The 18744-nt window shown below is 47.1% G+C and overlaps 2 protein-coding genes and 1 long non-coding RNA gene across 7 annotated transcripts in view; 2 read left to right on the plus strand and 1 right to left on the minus strand.

Moving 5' to 3' along the window:
* The window catches only part of Stat4 (signal transducer and activator of transcription 4), a 78705-nt gene extending 75702 nt beyond the window's left edge, over nucleotides 1-3003 (plus strand). Inside the window, exons 22-24 of one of the 2 annotated variants that reach the window (XM_050159372.1) lie at nucleotides 1029-1095; nucleotides 1492-1600; nucleotides 2821-3003. In XM_050159372.1, coding sequence (XP_050015329.1) covers nucleotides 1029-1095; nucleotides 1492-1600; nucleotides 2821-2847 — 203 coding nt within the window. In that variant the 3' untranslated portion in view covers nucleotides 2848-3003. Of the gene's footprint in view, nucleotides 1-1028; nucleotides 1096-1491 lie in introns of both variants that reach the window. The other variant, XM_050159371.1, reaches the window with a different exon arrangement.
* An 8-nt stretch (nucleotides 3004-3011) lies between these two features.
* LOC126511878 (uncharacterized) lies at nucleotides 3012-9354 on the minus strand. 3 transcript variants are annotated; one of them, XR_007594800.1, is made up of 4 exons: nucleotides 9137-9354; nucleotides 8251-8600; nucleotides 4930-5232; nucleotides 3012-3753 (listed from the first exon to the last, which is right to left on the minus strand). It is a non-coding gene; the product is annotated as an uncharacterized lncRNA (long non-coding RNA). The 3 variants fall into 3 exon arrangements; XR_007594799.1 differs by having other exon boundaries at nucleotides 8251-8393; nucleotides 8509-9354; XR_007594798.1 differs by having other exon boundaries at nucleotides 8251-9354.
* A 5632-nt stretch (nucleotides 9355-14986) lies between these two features.
* Stat1 (signal transducer and activator of transcription 1) overlaps nucleotides 14987-18744 on the plus strand; it is a 37896-nt gene continuing 34138 nt past the window's right edge. The window contains exons 1-3 of one of the 2 annotated variants that reach the window (XM_050159378.1): nucleotides 14987-15148; nucleotides 15428-15553; nucleotides 18193-18323. In XM_050159378.1, the coding sequence (XP_050015335.1) occupies nucleotides 18196-18323 (128 nt within the window). In that variant the 5' untranslated portion in view covers nucleotides 14987-15148; nucleotides 15428-15553; nucleotides 18193-18195. Of the gene's footprint in view, nucleotides 15153-15427; nucleotides 15554-18192; nucleotides 18324-18744 lie in introns of both variants that reach the window. The other variant, XM_050159379.1, reaches the window with a different exon arrangement.

Genomic DNA, 18744 nt, shown 5'->3' on the forward strand with positions numbered 1-18744 from the left:
TTTTCTTGTCTTTCTTCTATAAGCAGTATAGGCTGACAGCTCTTGAAACGGCGTCTATGCTGAGGCAGTATTGTAGGCAACCTGGAACGGATGTAAAGCTTACAGAAAGGGGTGCTTAGGTCCAAAGCAAACGCAGCACGATTGTACACACAGGATTGAAGCACAGTAGACGGAGTGACTGTCAGGGTTCCTAGAGCCCAGTCCCTTACAGGTACCAAGGGATAACAGCCTGTAGCCTCTACGGCTCCTCAGCTGTAGTGAATAGCAGCATAATTAAAGCTGGGAGACCGTCCTGGCATCCGATTGGCATGGTGCACCTGGGAAGACCAAGGTTTGCCCGTTACCAGTACTATGTGGTTATCACGGTGTATTGTTAGTTCTAGGCAAGCTGATTGTCCATGCTTCAAAACCTCTGGGTAGTAATAAGTTCATGACCGGTGTTTGAATGAAAAGAATTCTGTTCCTACGTGTATCAGCCAAAGACTAAGGTTTGTTGGGCTTACAGTTTGGAAGGTGCCAGTCTCTCGAGGTTAATTCTGTCACCTTTCGGTAGGCCTGCCAGGAGACCTAATGATGGGAGTGTGTGGCCAAGACGCAGAGAAGAAAGAGGCTGGCGTCTCAATATTCCTTATAAAGCACACACCTAATGAGTTTCCTTCGTCAGGCTCCACATTTTAACTATCCCTAGGCGACCCATAGACTGACAACCGCACTACGGCACTATAAATTTCCTCATGTACAAATGAATTGGATATTCCCGCCACACTTAAAGGGCAGACGGTCAAGCCATCTCAACTATCCTCAGACATTTTAGAGTCGTTAATACGTGAAGTCGTATCAGCCTGCCAAGGACTTTGTTGTTTGCCTATGCATTTCAAGTTCACCTGTGTGGCTGGTTTGTGAATTACAAGACAAACGTGATATGTATTTTCTTCTGCGCATTGTAGACATTTTCCCAGATGTTCGATTTCCAACTTTATCAATAACGTTAACATTTCTTCCCAACATTGTGCCTTTTTCTTTTTCAGTTTCGAGACCTACAGAACGGGGAGACAAAGGTTATGTCCCGTCGGTTTTTATCCCCATTTCAACCATGTGAGTAACGTTAGTCACGCGTAAAATATTTATTGTTGAATTGATTTATTTCTTTTTCAAAAGGCTTTTCCTAAAAGATTTAAGGGCAGATCGGAGTACATATAACTGAAGATAAAGCATTTTTAATGCCCAATAAAGCATTTTATGTCTCATTTCTTTGAACGCATAAAGCGAGTCTTCAGGGCACACTCTCCCGTCTATTAAGGTGGGAATTATAAAGCGGTGTTTTTATATGCCGTGTATTGCGTAGCAGATTGAATGCTCTGATAGGAAATGATGAAGCAGGCAAGCTCATTGTCACAAAGAGATGAAGCGTTAGATGAGTCCCGGACACAGCAGGCTACCATGAGCTATTATGTTATAATCCTTGTAATATTCTCCTCTTATCTCTTTAAGCCGAAGTGATTCCACGGAGCCGCAGTCTCCTTCAGACCTTCTCCCCATGTCCCCGAGTGTATACGCTGTGCTGAGAGAAAACCTGAGCCCCGCCACGATTGAAACTGCGGTACGTCCTCCCGTCTCTCAATGGTCTGGGGTGTTGGCAATGAAACAAAGGTGCCAAGTGAATCGCAGGGGGTTGCGGCACCGCCCGGGCAAAGAGAAAGCACGGTTGCTAACACAAATTCAAGAGCCTAAAACAGACGGTGCTGCTTAGGTGGCATGCCCGTTGCTAAATACTGGCGCTGGCGAGAACTGCCTTCTGGTGTTTGCCACAAAACCAGAGGGACAAATATGCCTACACTTCTCTCCCTGGCGCAGCCAAAGTCTGTAAGTCTCCTTTGGCAGTTACCGTAAGAAAGTCAGGAACCACAAGTTCCAGTTTCTCTTGGTTGTTGCACAGCTTCTCTCTGTGGCCCTAGAACACGAAGACCAATCGAAGCATAAGTATTTTTTTAAATAATTAACTTTATTTTATGTGCATTGGTGTGAAGGTGTTAGATCCTCTGAAACTGGAGTAACAGACAGGTGTGAGATGCCATGCGGGTGCTGGGAATTGAACCCAGGGCCTCTTGAGCAGCCAGTGCTCTTAACCACTGAGCCATCTCTCCAGCTCGAACGTAAGTATTTTTTAAGAACTGTGTCCCCATCTATAACATTACTTGGGATGTTTTCTATTCGTTCCCGTACCCCAATGCTGTCAAAGGGTTCGCCACTCCCAGTTTACCAAATATGAATACATCAGAGCGAAACCTTGCAGGGATCTGGATGCCCGGGAAGCTGCTACCTGGCTAGAAGTCGAACGGTATTCAATTCTTTAAGAATTCCAAGTCCATGCTTGCCCTGCATGGCTTAGCCCAATGCTGGATGTCCTGAATATACCAAGTTGTTTAGATCCAACTGAACTTTTGCTACATTCTGTACCTATTTTTAGGTTTTAATTATTTAAATAATAATTAATATTACTATGTTTCGTGTGATGAATGGGTTTGGGGTTTGTAATTATCGTGTGTGTTTCTGTGTTGAACTCGGGCTTTCGGTGCGAGTGGCTTTCACCCAATGAGCCACTCTGCCTGCCCCGTGAGTAGACTTTTCTTAACACAGTTTTTAATCTGCCCGAATTACTCTTATTTCTGACTGATGAGACCCAATTACTCTAATGAATTCTTAGTTAACTGGTAGAAAGGTTACAGATTGTTCAGTAGACAAAAGGAGTATTCGCTCCCTCAAAACTGATTTATTTGCAGAACAGCTTCCTTAGCCATCATTTTCCACTTTCAATTTTAGATGAAGTCTCCGTATTCTGCTGAATGACAGCCTAAAGCGACCCTTCACAGAAGAGAGAGGTTGACAACGGGGATTGTTCTCGGCCAAAGACCACAATTTATTTCTTCAGCTTTGTAAATACTGGTTTCTAGAAAATGGTAGAAGTCTGAAGCTTTCCTCTCATCCCAACTGGGAGCAGAGTGACTAGAATGCAAAAAAAAAAAAAAAAAAAAAAAAAAAAAAAAAAAAAAAAAAAACCCAAAGCTTCAGATAAACGTGTAAGAAGACAGCTTTACGAAACCAGTGTCAGCAACAATATAACAGAAGACCTCCATGCGTGCATTTGTTTCTGGTTTTATTTCTCAGGTTTTATCTATGATTTGGCCCCGGAAGCCATGTGACCATTCCGGGTGGGTCGAGAATACAGTATCGTGTCTGAATTAGTCAAAACCTACAGGAAGGGTTAGCGGAAAACCAGATAAGAATCATTAAAGTAGATCCCAGATGTGGGGAGTGACGGGGCGGGAACAGCATGACTCACAGGGGTGAATCATGAAGCCTGCAGATTGCCAGGACAGCTCCGGCACATCTGTGATATTCACAGCTCCTAGTGCCCCTACCGGGGATGGGGGTATCTCAGTGGGAAGAAGGATCCAGAGTCATCTCTGTAGGGTGGGCAAATGCACTAACATTAAAGGCACTGCAAGTGGACAGATGGGTAAAAAGTCTTAGGAAATGAAGGCTGGGAAGCAAATGGCAGCCTGGACCTCGGATTCCTGACGTCACCTGGAGGTTGCATAGTTTGCATCTCTAGAACACGTCGGACTGAAGGGGTTCGGCCATCCCTTCTGATTCCACGAGTCTCTGGTCCTGGTAACTTCATCTGAGACTACAGAGGAGCAAGGCGTTTGAGTCTCGCAGGTGGAGAGAAGGGAGGTGCTTTGCTGACGGGCACTGTGGGTACAGAAGTTGCAGGTGTACTTTGGGCACCAGTTCAGCCTAACTGTGGTCTGTGATGTCATTGCTTATTCTGCCTTTGGCCGTTCCAGGCATATGTATTCATTCTCTCTCTCTCTCTCTCTCTCTCTCTCTCTCACACACACACACACACACACACTTACAGCCAATTACCCTTGTCTTTGCTACTCGCTCACATCTCCCACCAAGCCATAGGCTCTTTCTGTGGAGCAGCCCTAGTCCCAAGCCTGTCCTCTACCCCTTTGTCCCTCTTGGTAGTCTTGAGTGTGTGACTGATAAGGACCACGTCACCTACAGGACATGCTCAGTTCCTGCTGCCCTCTGGAAGTCAGCTTTCCCGAAGTCACCTGAAACTGACCCGTCGAATTGACGGAAATACTATAAATTGGGGCAGTACAGTGATCTGTTTTCTAGTTTTCCTACCAGGAAATGTTGCCTTGAACTAACTAAGATGTCAGGATGGGTTTTAGAAGCTCCTCATTCCCTGGAATTTATCAGAAGTACCACAAAGCCATACCTACCTAGCAGACACTGTGAAAAGGTTTTCAGAATACAGAACGCCAAGGTTCCTATGGGTTCATAGATGTCACATGTTATCTGTGCCACCAGAGAGAACACGGAAGCTAGTGGCTTGCTCTCGTGAACAGAGGCGCGAGTTACCTTGTGAGTTCAATAAGTGATTATTTTTGTTGATATCCAGAAAGATTAAAATGAGTTCTCTTTTTAAGCTTATTTTACATGATTTTTAACCATGTGTAGAGCAGGTATGTGCACATAAGTCAAGTCCCTTTGAAATCTATGGGGAATTGGATCTCCCAGAAGCTGCAGTTACAGGCAGTTTTAAGCACCTGGGGGTGGGTCCTTTGTGACCACTAGCCCCCAGAACCAAGTCCTTAACCCAAGGGTTGCAAGATATTCCCTCAAGGTATCTTCTTTTAGCTTAACAGGATTCGGCCAGAAGCATCCTAGCAATACCTGTTTAGTCCAGTTTAAACTGGGCCACGTATGCTGGAACTGCAATGGGTTGGAATTTAGAGCATATTCCCGCCAAACTCCACCACCCCAGGGTTTTCCTTTGACCTGTGGTTTAATTTAGGCTGGTATAGAAGTATTGGGATTGTAGGGCTCCAAAAACAAGAACTTATTTCTCACCATCCTGAAAGTTGGAAGTGCGAGACCAGGAGCCGCAGGGGCAGGGTCCCCTTCTTCCAGGCCTGGTGTCACCGTAGTTCTCAGAGTGTACTGGGAGCTCAGGTGAGGGTGGCAGGCCCATTCCCAAGAGCTTCTCTTCATGAGAGCCACAGGTTAGAGTCTCTGGGACCAGATCCGAACAGAAGAACGGAGGAAGTATTGGCCGGCTCTCGCTTTCCGTCCATCGTGGTGGAGGACACCTTGGAGGAGCGGCGCCGAGGGGACACAAGGGCCAAGCTATTCTCACTGTGTGTGGCAGACAGGCTGAAGGGAAAAGCAAGCCGGAACTAAAAATAGATTCAACCTTCAAAGGCGGATGACCTACTTCCTGCAGCTAGGCCCCACCTCTCAAAAGATCCAAAACCTTCAAAACAGTGCCCAGGACTGAGCATTCAAAGTACAAATCAGGGGGGCGGCATGTTTCCTACTTAAACCTCAATTTCAGCGCGTGAACTTGGGAGGCACAAATCTTCAGTCCCTGACAAGCTGGTGGCAAACCAGATGCTTTTAATAAAATAAGATCTAGATTCGATTTCCAAATATTTCTCTTCTCCTGTCACGGGTCCCTGGCCAATCACGGATACACATTTTCCAAATCATTTTTAATATTATCACTTCAACCAGGGAGATAGTTCAGTCACTAAACTGTTTTTCTCGCTAGTGCCAAGACCTGAGTTTAAGGTTGAAAACCCACGTTAAACACACACACACACACACACACACACAAACGCATGCACACACATACACACAAACGCACGCACACACGCACGTGCACGCACGCACACACACTCATCCATCTGTAACCCCTGAGCTAGCAAAGTGGTATCTATCCCTGAGACTCACTGGTCAGACAGCCTCACCTAGTAGGCTAATTCCAGGCCAGTGAGAGACCGTACCTCAGGGGAAAGAGAAAGGTAGTTAGAACCTGAGGAATGACACTCGACATTGTCTTCTGGCCTCTACATATATGTGCAACTAAGGGATTTTCCCCTCACCTCTCATGGCTCAGGAACCCCGTGCACTTCCCTTAGAGGCGAAAGAGTTCTGGATCAAGCATATGACTTTTCTGTACTACTGAGTAATGGCACGGTTCAGGCTTAGTAAATTGGGTGCTGTTCACACTTGCTCCAATCTCTGAAGGGCAGATTATCTTTTAAAAGCGGAACAAGAACATTTAGTGATTCGGCGGATTGCCTTTTCAAAATCTGACTTGTCAGTATAATTAATAGACAGGGAAATGAACTCTCTTTATTGTGTCTATGAATCTGGACAAATCCATGAGTTATGAAATCATAAGCATAGACCATACCCATCTGGATGCACAGGAAGAGGACGCTGCAATAAAGCTACAAAGAAATAAACCTACTAGCCACAAAAGCCCAACAGCCTGAGTCTGCTCCCATGAGCACACATTAAAAACTGTGGCAGCCGCTTGCATCTGTAACCTACGGTGGGACAGAAGGCAGGGACAGGAGAATTGTGTAGAAACTCAAAGGTCGACCAGCCTGGAGTAAGCAGCAGGGCAGAAACTAGAGAATCCTCCTCAAAAACGCGGTGGGAAGAGAAAACTTGCTCCAGAGAGCTGATCTCTGACCACCACGTGGGCTCTGTGCATGGGTGTGCTGACTGCACTCACACATGCGGACATCATACAGTCTTAATAAAAATGGAACCCCCTCACTGCTGCTTCAAACCTTTGGGTGACCCGTAACCCTCCACATTTTACTTGAGTAGAGGGATAGCATTCCGGGCTCATGAATTCGAACAGCAAAACCAATAGCTTTATTTCCACTAACTTCTAGCTGAGTTCAAATCTCCATCAATTTTGAACTAAGGGCAGCAACTCCTACCCCATACCATCTTTATCTCATAGGACAGTCACAGTGACCTCAGAATATTGTATATGCTAAGCGCAGTTTAGAAACTGCGTTAATCAGAACCACTGCTAGATCCACTTAAGGCCATTCATGGGAAAGCACTTGCCCCATGTCACAAAGGTGACGCCAGTCTGGTTTTATGTATGTCCAAGTTCACTAGACATATATATATTTCACTGAAACTGGTTTTCTTCTTAATCTTATGAATTTTACTTTATTCAACGAAAGACATTAAAATTCTTTGAAGATGTTCATAGGTTTTTGTCAGACTGCCAAAAAGGTTCATAACTCCAAAGTATATCTAACATTAAACTTTGAGGAAGAACCATGAATCTCAACAGGTCTTTCGAATATCTGTGAAGCTCGTACTCCCTCCCATCCCTCTGCTCCGTCTCTCTAGTCTCCAGTCTAGTCCCGTCAACCCTTCTCCCCTGGATAATGTCTACACAAGCCTCAGGCTCTGAATAGCCTTCTTGTCAAAAGTGCGCATGTGTCCGCATATGGGAGAGAGGCTCAGGTGACGCCTTTTCCAAAGCTAAGTTCCCCAGCACAGTGCACGTCCCCTATGGCTTCTGCAAGCACGGGACAAAGACAGCCCTGTTAGCAGGTCTATCCCTAGTGGCCAGCACAATCTACTCTTAACAGACAGTTAATAACACCGTGTTTGAATACAAGAAGAACAACGGTTCATTCCTTTGTTTCTTGGTTAGCCTGCAGGACCAAGTTAGGTTTCTGTTTGTGATACCTACAAACCCTAAACTCACAGACCAGTCTCTGTACACATCCTGTCTAACCCCAACACACCTGCTTTCAATACGGCGCGCAGAACAAACTTATTTTCAATTTCACCAGGAGCTCAACTTCTAAGCTCTGAGAAAACGATCTCGAATCGTAGGTGTCAATAACTCCCAACTTCGCTTTGATTTAGGTCTCTCCTGGGTGTACCTCACAGTTCCAGTGTCTGTCTGCTCGCAGGTGGACCCAATGTCCCCAAAATATTCCCTAACTCTGCCTTCGCTAAACCCATGTCCATTGCTACTCATGCAAGGCCTACACAACAGGATTGACAGACATTGCCTTAAGCATCTTCTATGCTACCGATGCAAAGAAATACAGTAGCCATCTAGACAGGGTAAACAGGCGGTGAATGACGGAGGGGGGGGGTATCGGTACAAAGGACTGGCTTCATTTACATACTGGAGGGAGGTGGTTCTGACTCTAACGCCCAGGTCAGGAGGCGTGAGGGCCTGTGGAAGGTCTGAACTGACCCGGGATCCCTACCGCCAGTGTTAAGGTCAGCAATGAACTAGGAAAAATTCTGAGAACAGCTCTGTACCCTGGATGCCCGTCTCCTGCGGGACTTCCCGTTTGAGTCACAAAGACGGAAATTTCTGCGTCGACTTACCCAGTTGTCCTACGTGTCATTCTGCGTACGTGTGAAAGGCGGTGAGCGCGACACGGAGACGCATTGGGGCTGTCGGTTGCTTTCATGAAGTGTGAGTCAGAGCGTAGCAAAAGTCTCTCCTGAATTACTGCGCTCTGGTTCGGCTAGATGGAAACAGACAATGATACAGAAGGGCGGATGTAGTGTTTGGAGGGTTATAAAAAGTTATCAGAAGTGACCAGCGAAGACCCAGCTAAACACGAGAAGGCCAGCGCCCACCTGTGAACTCAGCCAGTTAGTTAGGGTTCCAAAGACCAGTAGGTAAAAACTTGGGGTTCAGGAACCCATGAAGTGGGTGATGGGAGAGGAGCCTGGTGAAGTACAGGGTGGGATAAAATGAGAAGAAGAAAAAAAAAAAAAGGCAGATGGGACCAAATTCTGTACGGCCTTTGTGGGGAAAGCTAAAGGCGCTGGATTCTATTGCCCAAGCCAGGAATTAAATATAAAAGCGGCGGTATAAAATTTGCTTCTTCATTCTAAGTTTTTCTTCAAATGAACATGTAACAAGGGTTCTCCTGAAATGAACGCCCCCGCCCCGTGCTCCTCTGTGTGGAATGGCTTCTGCAGGGCAGGGCATTTAGGACCCTGTCCTTGAATTTCCGCTCCCCTGCAGTCTCAAAATCCTTAGAGGTTCTGCACTTAGCCCGACGTTTCCATTTGTCCTGGGCTCCGCATATTATCCTGCCTAGCCAGTGTTCCTGGCGTGGGAAAGAAACGTGGCTCTCTCTCTCTGTCTTGTGGGATTTACGCACAAACTGCAAGCTGGGGTGCGGAAGTCGGGTGTCGTGGGTCCCCACTGAAGAGGCCTGGCAGTGCGTGCCAGTTAGGCAGGTCTTTCCCACTCTACCTAAACTGCTGCCACCCCAGATTCAGGAAAGTCATAAAAACCGCAGGCAGAGCCCAGTGCTTTTTGTCCCTCAGCCAAAGTCAGAATCACTTTCCAGTGACTGAGCTATTCTCCTCCCTTTATTCTTCCACGCTATGGCGACCAGCCAGGGTGGCGGGGGATCTGGTGTAGCCCGTGTGCACGCAGGGAACGAAGGTCTCCCTCCGCTCCCTGCAAGACCCCAGAGGCCCCACCCACCCACCCATCCAGAAGCCCCCCCCCCCCCCGGCCGGGCGCGGGGGGGGGGGGGGGGGGGGGGGGGGGGGGGGGGGGCGGGGAGGACGGGGCGGGGCAGCGGTGGGAAAGCCCCGGGTCCGCGCCTGCGCGCTGCCTGCCGGTCGGTGCTTTCGCTTTTCGATTTCCTCTCAGAGGAGCCGGTTCTCGGTGCCGGCTGGTTTCCCCGAAAGCACGTGGTGCGGCTCTTCCCGGCAGCCGCCTTCCCACCCCCCGCGGCGGCGAGCGCGACCGCGCGGCGCAGCGCCCCTAGCGGCGAGCACCGTGCGGGCCGCCCGCGGGGTCCCTAAGGGATTATTCTAGGTCCCTTAAAAAACGTGTGTGACCGGGACCCACCACCTTAACGTTAGCAATTTAGAGTATCTTCCCTGGGATTTTATTTCTTTATATTTGCAGGAGCCTTAGAATGCAGACTATCTTTTATTCTTTTTTTTTTTTTAATTTAGCTGTTCATCGGATGTTTTCCAATGCAATTAAATAGTCGCCGTCAGCATAACTTTTGATAGTCTGTCACTATCAAATTGTGCTTTGATGTGCAAATATGAATTGCGCTTTGTCAGCTAGAATAATTTTTTTCACCAACTCGAATGAAACTTTGGTAATGGTGCCTTCCAGCACAAACCGTTCCCACACAACGAGTCATTTCCTTATGGCATATTTCCTGTAAGTCCAAGAATATTGTGAAAGTTTTCACAATTTTTATGTATTGTTTTTTATGTGAATACGTGTGTTCCTGCATGAGTTACCGAGCACCACATGCATGCAGGTGCCCTCAGAGGCCAGAGGGCATGGGATCCCCTAGAACCGAAACTGGGGTTACAGGTGGCTGTGAGTTGCTCAATGGGAACGCAATCCCAGCCCTCTCGAAAGACAGACTATTCTCCTGACCGCTAGGCCATCTCTCCATCCTCGGCTTTTTAATGTCTGGTAGAATTTTGTATGATGTACCACTTGTCATTAATGAGAAGAATTTGGCTTGCCAGTGCATGGATGGTCGTTTTCCCCCAAAAGTGTATTGGGCAGAAACATCTCGTGTGCACACAGCAAGTTTAAGGTGTGACATGTATCTTGTATTTCAACAAGCTACGCGATACGGGGACTCCCACAGAGCTGCTATAAGCTGAGCTTTGGAAACACTCACCAAGAGAAGGGACGAAACAAAAGCTAAACCCGAGTCATTAAAGTAATTTTAAGAGCAGTGTGTTTCCATCTGGGTCCAGCGATGTTTCAGATAAACCAAAAGGGAAAATACAAAATAAAGTGACATTCTTGGGACTGTGTAGTAGCAAGACCTACAGTGGACAAGGAGAACTGAGAAAACAGCAGGATTTTTTTTTTTTTTTAGGAATTCCAATGGATAGCCATTTAAACTATGGCAATACTACTGATTGTATAGCATAGCTAAGTTAGAATAGGTCTAACTTAGACCTAACTATTAGAAGGTATAGCTAAGTTAGAATAGGTCAACTGAGAGGCAAGGGAAGTCTGTGAACATTTTGCTATACATTTATTTGCTGGACATTAAGCTGCCATGTTGAAACAGATCAAGGTTGTGAGGAAATACCCCATATCTCATACCTGTCCAGTCTTTCGATGAGCGAGTCATAGGCACACACAGGGGAAGGCATTCCTTGAAGAGATGTTCCAGGCCAAATGCCTTGGGGATGGGAAATAGACTTGTTCCACTTGAGAATTTTTGGTTTAGATTTCAGTTTTGATATTCTCTGCTCCCCGCCTCTCCGAGGTAAGATCTGCATCAGTGATCAGGTATATAACATAGAACACAGAACACATGTGCAATAAATACAAGTTGGCAAAACAGTCATTTACCACTGCTGGTAAAGACTAGCCAGTGTCTGCTCATCTGGATCAGGCCCGTCTGATCTCGCCCGAGTGTTCGCACAAATCTAACGCCGAACCCTGCAGAACAGCACTGACCCCACAGTGGCCCATCGTCCTTCATCCCTCAAAAGGCTGACCTCACTTGCCCAGACTTAACAGGGCTCCAACTGATACAAAGTCTTATCTGTTACCTAATAGTGTTCAAAACAAGTCACAGGCCAGCCCAGATTCAAAGGTTGAGGAGAACGTTCCCTCCATCTGTTAAGGAAGTCAGTACGCGGCTGCATTGCAGAGAGGAGCAGAAAACAGAGGCAAGCGTGGTGGCCGTTGAAAGTCCCACGTTGGATGAAGGACTGTGTAGATGCTATCTATCCATTCGCCTTGCCTGGTGGCGTTTCTATTTGAGTGCTTCTATTTCTAGCTGCCGTAATATTTAATAATGGACATAATGCAACAAGACAGGTATAGTCGATTAGCGTAAGAGAAAGACAGAATACAAGAAGGGGTGGATAAGGAATAAGGATGATCTTGATTGTTGTTTTTCCAAGGAAAAAGAAATGTTCCTGAAATGAGAGATTCAGAACACTTTCTAGGAGTCCTTCACCTTCGTTATTCGTTGTACAACGTGGCTCCTAGGTTCCTCACACCATGGACTTCCTTTTGTCTACATACCAGTTCAGGCATGGTAAAGCACAATTTCTTCTTACCTAATTCTTCTGGTTGATTTTTAGTGATTGAAGGGATGCTTGTCATAGCCCGGCCCTTTCCTTCAAACCAAATGCAAGTCTTTGTATTCATTGTTTTACATTTTACCCCATTGGCAAAATGGCCAGCAGCTTTCTAACCTGTTAAGATTAGAATGATTATTTTGTCATCTGGAAAGCAGCTGTTTTGGAGGGGTGGGGGGAAATCTCAGATACACAGTGAGAGCCAATATGGGCCAGTTCTCCAGGCATCGGCTCGAGGGGGCTGCCCTGGACTTTCTCCTGGATCAAGTAGTAGGAGCAGCTGCACCTGGGGATATTGCTTCCTGGAAAAAGAATGAGAAAACAATAACAAATCGATGCCAAGGAGCATGGCAAGTTAGTTACAATTCCTACAGTTCCAACCACCATTCATTTTACTGGAAGAAGCCACAAGCCTGAGTCAGGGCACAGAGAGGAACGCTCTATTCTCAGTGAGCCCATGATGAGTTAGGAAGAAAAACAAGATTTGAAAAATACAATTTACCAGATAGGCCATTGTTTTTTTTATGTCTTCTGCATACTTGATATTGTTGTTACAAAGATTCGATTTCCTGAGTTGATTCTTGCAAAATAGTATCAAGGATTCGGAAGTATCTTTCTTCTAGGTTTCTGTTTTGGTTTTGGAAATTTTTCGTTTGTCTCTTTTGCTTGCGTTTCATTTTTTAAAATTTGAGATTATAATTGTATTTTTCCCTTTCTTCCCTCCAAGCTGTCCCATAAACCCCTCCCTGCTCTCCTTTTGAGTCATGGCCTCTTTTTTTCACCAACTGTTATTGCATGTATATAACTTAAGTATAATCTGTTTCTAATCTGCATAATGTTGCTTGCATGTGTGATTTCAGGGCTGACTTTCTGGGCACTGGACAATCTCTTCCCCAAACCCCACTCTGCTCCCAGCTTTCCTCAGCTGCTGTTCTTTGAGGCCCTGTGTGGCTCCCCCCCATCCCCGTCCAGTTCAGAAGCTGATGTCTTACATGGTAGTCCCTACAACATAAGAAAGAGATTTCTTTTCAGAAACTGTAACTCTTAGCAACAATAGCCCTTGAACAAAAAAAAAAAAAAAACCATAAAGAATTACAATGAAACCTTTGAGGGCAAAATACAGACAAATTTAATTGGGTAATTAGATAAGGAGATCCCAGACAGGAAGAAAGGCAGGGACATTGAGCGCTCCGGGATGACTTGGTGAGGGTGGATGTGTGACAAGAAAATAAACTATACAGACGGAGAAAGAACAACGGCTGTAATATGCTTGTGTGTGTGCACACTGCTGGGAAGTTACTTAGATCCTTCTCCTACCCAAAGTTGCTGCGCTATTCGAGGCTTGATTCAATAGCCATCTACCTGAAGGAAGCGATCGATTCTATAGGAACACATTCCAAGAAGATCTAGCCAGCCTCCGTTATACCTGTCAGAGAACTGACGTCTGATCTGAGATTTTTAAGATGAGTTACCCATCGAATAATTTGGAGAGCACAGATGTTGGCTCAGGGGACTTTCCAAAGAGAGCACCGACTGGTGAGAGGAGTGTGCGTGGAGGGGGAAGAGCTTGGCTTATTTCAGAGAATAAAAGTGCCGACGCAAGCAATGAAAAGTATGGCACAAGTTGTTCAGAAGGTGAGAGGGGAACACGGCTTTAGAGAATATATTGAGAAATTTTGCCTTGTATAAGAGCAAACAAGAAAAGCCATCATTCATGTTTTTGAGATTGGAATGACACGAACAGTTTTGCAATTAGATAAAGATCACTAAAATGACTGCCTGGAGATTGAGCTAAGTGTGTGTGAGGGGGTGAGCTGAAGCAAGGCAGTCATGTGGGAAGCTACCGCCCGTAATTCAGGCAAGAGGACAGGGTGGTGGACGAGGTAGGAAGACATCAATGAAACTTTGGGGATAGGAGCAAGCCCCAGGGACGCTTAAGGACCAAGCTCTGGAGAGCAGGAAGAAGGCATGCAGCTGATAGCTTTTATTCTGAGTTTAACTGGTTTAAAGAGTCAATAGGTATCCCAGGACGGGGGGGGGGGGGGGGGGGGGGGGGGGGGGGGGGGGGGGGGGGGGGGGGGGGGGGGGGGGGCGTGGAGCTTAGAGGAAAGCCAAGGGTTGGTATACATCTAGGAGCGACCCAGAACATGGAAGCTACCGGGGAGGCCACCAAAAGTACAATGGGAGAAGGGGAGATGAGGTCCTGACATTTGTGGTTAGTGGTTTAGTGTTGGAGATGGGGCCATAGAGAAGAGAAGTCCAGAAAGGAGCAAAGGAGCAAGGAGGTTCTATCCTCATGATGACAAGGGAGGAAAATTTCAACAATGAAGGTGTCAGTTGCGGGAACTAGCTCTTGTAAACCAGGCTGGCCTCGAACTCACAGAGATCCGCCTGCCACTGCCTCCCAAGTGCTGGCTGGGATTAAAGGAGTGTGACACCACCGCCCGGCTATGTTTTTTCTTAAACTTCTTAATTAGGTTTATTCATTTTATTTCATGTGTTTTGCTCGCATGTATGCATGTACACCACCTGCATGCTCGGTGCCTATAGGTCAGAAGAGGGCACCGAATCTTCTGGAACTTCCATGTGGGGCACCAGGGATCCAACCAACGTCGGTGCCCTGCAAGAGCAAATTGTCTTAACTGCTGAGTTAAAGTTAAGTCCCTGTGTTGAAGGTTTTTAAACGGGTAAGTAAAGCAGACATCCCCTGGCTTTAGAAACGTGGCATCTCAGCGAGGCGGCTACTTAATGCAGGGTCTCTGAGACAAACCCTCCGCAAGCACGCAAGCACACAGCTTCCCTGCCGTTGTTCTCCAAACTTGTAAACAGAGCCTCCAGTCTGCGGTTTGCACCGCGTAGCGGAGCCCCAGCTTCTTACCCGGGGGTGGGGAGCCGAGGGGACAGGAAGACCAAGAAGCAGCCACACGGCGCGCGCGGCGGGGAGGTGGCGCGCTCGCGGAACAGCCGGCTAAATCCCGCCGCTGATTGGCTGGTGCGGGAGGAGGCGGGGCGCCCTCGGCCTTTTCCTCAGCCCGGTGCTTTCGTTTTCCCCGCCAGCGCTGAGTCTGTCGAGGCTCTGGGCGACCGTGGGAACCGCGCCCCTCAGACCCTCTTGGGACGCAGCTGAGCGGCGCAGGGAGATCTGCCCCGACTCGGGCACCCGCGTGCAGTGAGTGAGCGCCGACTGCGGGTGCGGGTGAGGGCGGAGTGGGGCGCCCCTCCAGGTGCGGGGGTCCGCTGCCTGCAGGTGACCTGGCACCGCGCATCACGGGGGACCCTCTGCTTAGCTCATGGCTCCGCTTGGCGCCCTTACCCTGGCCGTCCACACGGTTGGGTAATAGCAGTAGACTTTTGCAATAGAAGCGTCTCCCGGAAGACTCTGCACTTTCCCACTTTAACCCTTGCTCGCCTCACCGCCTGGCCACTTTCCGTTTTCTTCTTTCCGCAGTTGTAGCAGCTCTGTCCCGTCTCCAGAGCCGCTGCCACCCCGTGCGCTGCACGCAACAGGCACCCGATTTGCTGTGTTTGGCGGTTGCTTGTGTTGAATCCCCAGCCGGCACCCGGAGACAGTTCAGTAAGTGTCCTTCACAGTCCAGTAAGTGTTCGTGGAAGTCAATGCATTTGGAATCTCAGTAATGCCTGTAAGCAGTTTTCTGGAACGTAAAAGTGATATGTAGTTACTGAAGCAGCACTAATAGTGTAATTATTATTTAATAATAACTCCCGGGCTACCACGGAGTAGTAAGTCTACAGGTGGGTGAAAGCTGTTTTTATCTGGGCGAAACGACTTGAGCCCTTTATTGCTTAGTGAGGATGCCAGACTCAAACTTGTAGGATCGTCATGGGGTTTGCCTGTTGCTGCCCAAAGCCTACCGAAACATCCCAGCTTTCAGTAGGACACACTGTACCGTGCTCAGTAACGCTTATGATTAAGGCCATATATCGGGCTCTGTCCGGGGTTCAGAGGATGCCAATAGCAAAATGTACCCCCTCCGAGGCGCTGATGCTTACAATACCGTGGGAGACAGTCATGCACCTCACAGGGAAGATTGGAGCTGATGCTCTAATAAGCAGGGCAAGCAGATGTGGGTGCAACAGATAGCTCTAGGAAGAAGGGTCGTTTATACAGACCTTTGTTGGCAGCAGTGTGGTCCAGTCTGTGCAGCACAGGCTAGATTGGGGGGGGGGGGGTAGGATGTTTGTTGGAGGTGCAGAGACAGCTGGTCCTAAGACCGCAGAGGAAGAAGTCACCCCCAAACTCTGTTAGAGCCAGGCGATTGAGAGTCTGGCCAGTCTCGGGTTTCACGAGAATATGAACTTGGTTCAGGGTTTGTCAGGATGGGTCTCTTGATGGACAGGTTTGTATCCAGTGGAGCTTACACAGGCGCCATGGCCTGACAGTCCCTCATATTTGCTTTAGGCACGTCCCTAACAGGGCTGGGTAGGACTGATGTGGACGTCAACAGAGGTAAACCAGATGTAAAATATCAATTTGCTCCACAGACGTGCCACATGGTGGGTGGGCTGGAGTTCTTTTTATTAGTACTTGAAATGGCAGCTAGTTCTGTAGTCCATTTTCATGCAGCAGACATGACTTCATTCCTGCCCACGAATGTGCAGAAGCATGTCTGTATATCCACACACCTCCAGACCCCACCGGATGCAGACCTTTCCCCAGAGATCGGACTAGATTTGCATGTAGTGATGCCCGTGTGCACCGGTGCGTGTCCTGTTACGTGATGGCCATACAAAATGTGTTCTTAAGAGGTCCTTAAATTAGGGATTGCCGTGATGCTTCCTATTTATCTACTTTATCCCTTCAAATGACGTTTAGCAAGGATGCTTTGTTCTGACATGGTGACTCACTGTGTAACCTTGCAGACTAGGCTTGCACTCAGCACGCAGCTCAGGCTGACCTTGACCTTCTTGGCTTGGCTTTTCCAAGTGCCCCTGATCTCTGGTGTGGTGAGCCAGGCACGGCTGTTGTTTCTGTTGGGGAAGATGATACACCGTACATGGTTCAGCTGTGCGTGTGTGAGGACCCGAGTTTGGATCACCAGCCCCCCCCCCCCATGCACACACATGCAGGTGTGAGGACGTGCAGCTGTGACTTTGAAGCTGGGGAGCACACGGCTTGCCGGGGAGCTATTCTAACCAAAACGGGCAGAGTTCTTGTCTCAGAAACTAAATCGGAGGAAGGATTGAGGCTGTTATCCTGATACCCTTGACCTCTACGTGGGCCTGCCAGCACATACATAAAAAAAGTCATTATTGAGATTTAAGATTTCTTTGTGCCACATCTATTGTTTGCTGTGAAAACGAGAGAAATGTATTTCTTTTCAAATTTGTTGAATAAAAACATTTTACTGTGTCAATCACAAATACAAAGTATCAACTTGAATAGGAGAGATGATGGTACATTGGCTAAAGCTCTTGGTACCAAGCCGGAGGCTGACCTCCAGCTTCCACTCAGAATGTGGACAACACTTGCAATAAATAAAACATAACAATCTTGAAATAAAATACAAGCTTTAAAATGGGCTGTACTTTAGTAGAAAAGTTTTAGGAAGTGCTTGCGATATCTTCATGCTAAGAATGTTTTCTGCTTGTTTGAGAAAAAGTAGAAATTCCTTTGTAAATATTTATTAGATTCCCCAGCTTACTAGACCTTGTTCCCTTTCCTTTTCTTTAACAGAAAAGGTAATGAAGTCCAAAGGAAAATATGGGATGGGTCTGGGTGAGAAACGAGCGCTCTGCAGAAAAATCTGTCAAGCGAAGAGGCAGTCTTCTCCAGGGAGGGGTGGCTATCCCTGAAGGAAGACGGCTAGTGTAGGCTGCGCTGACCTTTGAGTAAAGACCTGGGGATATGTTTTCTGCAGAAGAAAAAAAAATGATTCCAAAATTCAATAAAGATGAATATTAAATATAGATACCATTCGGGTCATGCTTTTCAGAGACCGACAGGGTAGAGTAGTGTTTCTCGACCCTCTTGAGAAACCTCTATCTCCAAAGCATATCTGCATTCCGATTCATCGCATAGCAAAAGGACAGTTAGGAAGCACCACTGAAAACATTGTATGGTTGGGGATGACCACTACCACGGGAACGGCTGTCTTAAAGGGTCTCCGCGTTAGGAAGGGTGAGAGCCCGCTGCTTCAGCGGCTCCGCCTGGAGCCGGAGCTGCCTGTTCACACGCGTGTGTTCTTCCCGCAGACGATGTCTCAGTGGTACGAACTTCAGCAGCTGGACTCCAAGTTCCTGGAGCAGGTTCACCAGCTGTACGATGACAGCTTTCCCATGGAAATCAGACAGTACCTGGCCCAGTGGCTGGAAAAGCAAGACTGGTGAGCAAAACCCCCTGGCGAGGGAGTGGAGTGTGTTTCAAAGAGATCTGTCGGTGAAGTCACTTTGGAGCTGTGTTTACAGAGAATGAATCTCCCCAGTAGCCATAAAACCGAAGCCATGAGTCCTTAAGTACTTCCCAGTCTTAAACACATTATTTGCTAAAGGCAAAAATTCTAAACATTCTGAAAGTATTTGATATAGAAAGTACAGGCCCCTATTGTTTTTTTTCTGTCTGGGGATAAATACCACGAATAGTTTTTCTGTACAATCTCTGATACTTTCTATAATTTTTCGTCAGTTGTGTAGAATAGAAATACTATGCAAATTGCTAATAATACTAATTAGACTATATGCTAATTATATGCCAATTATATGCTAATGATATGGTAATGACACTATGCAAATTGCTAATAAAAGCAA

This window comes from Alexandromys fortis, unplaced genomic scaffold (genome assembly GCF_014885135.2).
Source record: "Alexandromys fortis isolate MF-2015 unplaced genomic scaffold, M_Fortis_MF-2015_v1.1 scaffold_65, whole genome shotgun sequence".
Taxonomy (NCBI): Eukaryota; Metazoa; Chordata; class Mammalia; order Rodentia; family Cricetidae; genus Alexandromys; species Alexandromys fortis.